This window comes from Eurypyga helias, unplaced genomic scaffold (genome assembly GCF_000690775.1).
Source record: "Eurypyga helias isolate BGI_N326 unplaced genomic scaffold, ASM69077v1 scaffold47287, whole genome shotgun sequence".
NCBI classification, from domain to species: domain Eukaryota; kingdom Metazoa; phylum Chordata; class Aves; order Eurypygiformes; family Eurypygidae; genus Eurypyga; species Eurypyga helias.
The window spans coordinates 1-4712 of record NW_010260705.1 but is presented as its reverse complement, the minus strand read 5'-3'; the positions used below and the strand labels follow the sequence as shown (position 1 = coordinate 4712).

The window sequence follows — 4712 nt, the reverse complement described above, 5'->3', positions numbered from 1 at the left end:
TTTCATTGGAGCTCTTCTAATGGGAATACAGTGCAGACCTGGAAAAAATACTTCAGATTCCTATAGAAGATACTTCTGATCATAAATTGAGTACTCCTAGAGAAATTTCAGGTTCTTCTAGAATAAAATGCTCTTTTCATGTACTGATCCTTGAAAAGGTTCCTGTGTGATAGTAACACAAATCCAAACTGCCAAGGGATGACAAAACCAAAATATGTTAAATGTTCAACTTCTTCATAGCGAACATGAACTGATCTTCCCAGGTTACATTTACAGATGTTAATATAGGAAAAATAGTTGCCTAACGTAATGATTTTGAGTTGGTAGCCTGCTGTTAGAGCTTTTTTTTTTTTTTAATTATTCCTTGAAAGGAGAACGTCTGTTAGCTAGCCTAGCTTGTTAGAATGGTTTGGTTTTTTTAAACAAAAGCTGGTTGGTCACATCAAAGTATAAGTAGTGTTGAATTTAATTTTAAGTGCTGCTTGTCAGTTTTGCAACCTTTTGCTTCTGCCAAGGGTAAGCGTGGGCAGCTGCAGCACAGTTATATTCTGATCCACCTTTCTTCAGTTTCAGAATTTGACTTGAAGAGATCATTGTAGGGCCTGTACTTATTTTCTATCCCTGTGTTTCTTTGCTCCCTGGACTTTGATGCCTTTGAGGTTGTTACCCTAATTTTGAGGGTCCCTTGTTTTAATCTTAAAGCCCCATCCTAATTCCCACCTCTCTTCCCATTCAGACTAGAAGCACAAGCCTCTTACTAGTTTCTGCTGTGGTTGCAGAGCAGATTTCTAACAAAAATTACATTTCAGGAGGGGGTTCATGAACCTTTTGGAGGCCATCCCGAGGTTTCGGATTATAATTTGTTTTGATACATGTGGCTGCATTGTTTAATTATGAAATCATGGCTATCTTTTGGTATAGTAGAGAATACTGGAAATAAAGCAGTTATCCTTAGGGGAGAAAAGGCAGCTTGAAAGAAAAGACTTGCAAATGCTAGCAGTTAATTGCCACAATAACTTTTGACTACATAAATTATTCTGTCTTCAGCATGAAAGATGTTTTATTGAACAATATTAAAACTGCTGTTGGGAGAACTTCACAGAACTGGTTATAAAACACGTTTTTATTGATGCTGCCGTGTACTGCTAGTCTAGACAAATGGCCTTCCCCATGCTGATCCTGTATTTCTACTTAAAAAAAAGAAGCTGTCTTGGTCCTTGATGATGGGCACTGCAGGCCTGTTCCTGTGCGGTACCTTAACCGTGTTCTGTTTTATGTGTTCGCAGGGTAGCCCTAGTTCCTTGAGAGCACACCAAGTATTGGATGCTTGTGGTAAACCATGGCAGCTGACGATAAGGTTGCCATTTTAACCGATGATGAAGAAGAACAGAAGAGAAAGTACGTGCTTGCTGATCCTTTCAATGGCATTTCCAAGGATCAAGACTTGCCACCCCAGAATGAATCCCCTTCAACGGAGACAACCACTGTCCCAGATGAAGAGCTAGATTGGCTAGAAAAGCACTGCGTCAAAATAAACAATGATCTTCTGATCTCAAAGGTCTTCTATTTTTTCTTCTATTCGGCATATGGCTCTCTCTACCCCTTGCTGCCTGTGTATTACAAGCAGCTGGGCATGACACCCAGTCAGAGTGGACTTCTGGTGGGCATCCGGTACTTCATTGAGTTTTGCAGTGCTCCTTTCTGGGGAGTGGTGGCAGATCGCTTCAAGAAAGGGAAGATCGTCCTCCTCTTTTCGCTTTTGTGCTGGGTTTTATTTAACCTGGGGATTGGATTTGTTAGACCGGCCACCTTAAGATGTGTACCAAAGGGCCTTCCCCCAGCACATCCCACCAATGCGAGCGGCCTTTTAACAACCGTTCCGCAAAATGCCTCGATGTCTTCTCCGCTAACCGCAGTGAGTACCGCATCCCCGAAGGTTCGTGGGAAGAGAGACCTGCTCACTTCCAGTCCGGTCACTTCGGAAACAACAGGGACAGCTAATCCTGAAATAACATTCCTGTTACCTACGCAGAGCAACGATGTGGAGTTTGTCTTGGAAAACAGCACCCATTTTTTGTCGAGAAACACCACCGCTAGCCCGGTCTCGCCAGGGAACGCGACTCTGAGTACCACCCCAGCTGCTGTCACCACAAAGCCGATGCCTTCTGACCAAGCCGTGCTCGTTTATGATCAACAAGAAGTAGAAGCCATCTTCCTGCTCATTCTGCTGGTTGTCATAATAGGAGAGTTTTTCAGTGCTTCCTCTGTTACTATTGTGGACACCGTAACCCTGCAGTACCTCGGCAAGCACAGGGACCGGTATGGATTGCAGCGGATGTGGGGGTCTCTGGGCTGGGGGCTGGCCATGCTCTCCGTGGGAATTGGCATAGACTATACCCATACAGAAGTTGGCATTGAAGGTCAGGGATGTAAAGCTCCCGAGTACAAGAACTACAGGATAGTTTTCATAGTTTTTGGTGTTCTGATGACAATGGCATTAATTGTGGCCACGCAGTTTCGATTTCATTATGCGCACTTCAAGCAGGATGAAAATAAGAGAAAAGAGGTAGAAATCTCACAGGTGGACAGAAATGCCTCCAACGAATCCTCTGATAATACTCCGACCAGTATGAGCCAGTCGCAGTCTTTCAGTCTGTGGGACCTAATAAAACTGCTCTGTAGTATCCAGTATGGCTCCGTGCTCTTCGTGGCATGGTTCATGGGCTTTGGATATGGCTTTGTGTTCACCTTTCTCTACTGGCACTTGGAAGACCTGAATGGCACCACCACCCTCTTCGGCGTTTGTTCAGTCCTCAGCCACGTGTCTGAGCTGACTGCCTACTTCTTCAGCCACAAACTGATTGAATTGGTTGGTCATATCAGGTAAGATGTGAGCTGTCATGAGAGCATTATACAAAAAATGTTGAATTTCAGGCTTAGCCTTGTGTTACAAAGTGAAATTCAAGTTAATCTTTTTATTTTAAAATTCCGAGTCCTGTTCAGTTACGTAGCTTGCCTGATAAGAGTTTTTTATTACCATTTTAGGAGTTGAAAATGCTCTGAAACGCGTCCTTTGCATTTTAGTTGCATGTTAGGATGTGCGTTATGCCTGGCACCATAACCTTTTGCAGACGGTTCCAGAAGACGTCCTAGTTCGCTGATGCAAAGCGCTGTTGGATATTTTCACAAGTTGCCGTCCACTCGAGGATTGTGTGTTTTGACATATAAATACCATTAATTTTACAGTTTTTTCCCCTGCGAGTAGCAGCGTCCTGGAAACCTCCAGCTTTAGTCTGCTTCTCCTTGTGGGGCAGTTCTTTGCCCCCACAGTAGCCTGGAGAGGTGTCACTAGCACGCTGCAAGGAGAGGGGGAGATGGAGAAGCGAGGTGAGCACCTCCTGTGCACATGCCCTCGTAATCAGACCCTGGGTGTTGGCAGAATGAGGCTGCAGCCTGGCGGTGTCGCTTACCAGCTCGGTTCCCTGCTCTCTCCTTTGGTTCCAAGCGTGTGTGTGAGCTACTGGAGTGAGATGGCTGTGCAGGGCTTCTCCTGTAGCTTTTGCCTTGTGTAAGTCAAACTGATTGCTTCCAGCATGTTCGTGAGCACTGTTTTCCTCTGAATTCACAAGTGACCTAATTTCTGCATATTCTAAATCCCTTCACTCTTCCTCCCCTGAGCTTTCTCTAAAGAAAGATAGGGGGGAATCTGAGTTAATGAAGTCGTAAAAGGGTTTTTTACATTTACTCAGATACCGTGTGCAAGTGAGCACAGAGCTCTGTGTGCTGTTAGCATCATTGTCTTTTCCAAATGCCCTGTGTACAGTTATACAGACTTCGAGGTGTAAGTATTTTTTAAGGTGTCTGCACTGTTTGTGCATTCTGTTCTGTGGTTTTGCTTTTTGAGGTGTTTGTTTTGTTCTGCTTTTTTTGGGATGAATTTTTTGAATCATTTGACCTCCTACTAAAAATGCTTGAGATACTTAGCACGGTAATTTGAGAGATTACTTAAAAGGTGGGGTTTTTTCTTCCTTTAAACTGAGGAGCATCTCTTTACTTTGAGACAGTCTTTTAATCTCTGAATTTGACAATAATTAGTATGAGAAAATTTGACACCTTGCTTGCGAAGACTGGAGGAAGGATATGATGATGGAGGAGTGGTGAGAACAGATCACAATCTTGAAAGCTAAAGATAGCTTGGGTATGCTCTTTCAGTGTATTTTGTTATAGTACAAAACACAGGCTTAGGCTTCAGATAGGGACAAAATGAAAACCAGAAGAATGGTAGGCTTGGGAGTAAGATGAAATAGAAGGAGATAGGAGCATTGGCCAGTAAAAAGAAAGGTGTTATACAGGATTAACTCCCTCCCCCACTTTTTTTTTTTTTTCCTTTGTACTGTTAAGCCTATGAAGCCACACTTGGATCAGGATTAAGTTGTTAAAACACTAGCTTCTATTTGCAGTGAAACAACATTCTTTATACCTACACCTGGGAAATGCTCATTAGTCATATTTCAGTGTTATCTAATGCGTACTTGTATTTAGTCGTCACAGTGTGAGATGCCTCCTTCTGGTTGCCTTTCTTATTCTACTTTGTGAACTTTGTATAATGTGTGGTTTGTTCAAGAGGAGGCAAACTTTATTTAAAGGAGTGTATAGGAGTTCATAGCTCACGTTTTTTATATGTCTGTGTATCATGGAATCATGGAATGGTT

The 4712-nt window shown here is 43.0% G+C and overlaps 1 protein-coding gene across 1 annotated transcript; it reads left to right on the top strand.

Annotated features, from left to right (window-relative positions):
- Positions 1-1339: 1339 nt before the first annotated feature.
- Positions 1340-2883, top strand: MFSD6 (major facilitator superfamily domain containing 6; the record flags this gene model as incomplete). Its single annotated transcript, XM_010155104.1, has 2 exons — positions 1340-1972; positions 2033-2883. Coding segments are annotated over exons 1-2 (1484 nt in total), but the record flags the coding sequence as incomplete, so codon positions are not given.
- Between the last annotated feature and the right edge of the window lie 1829 nt (positions 2884-4712).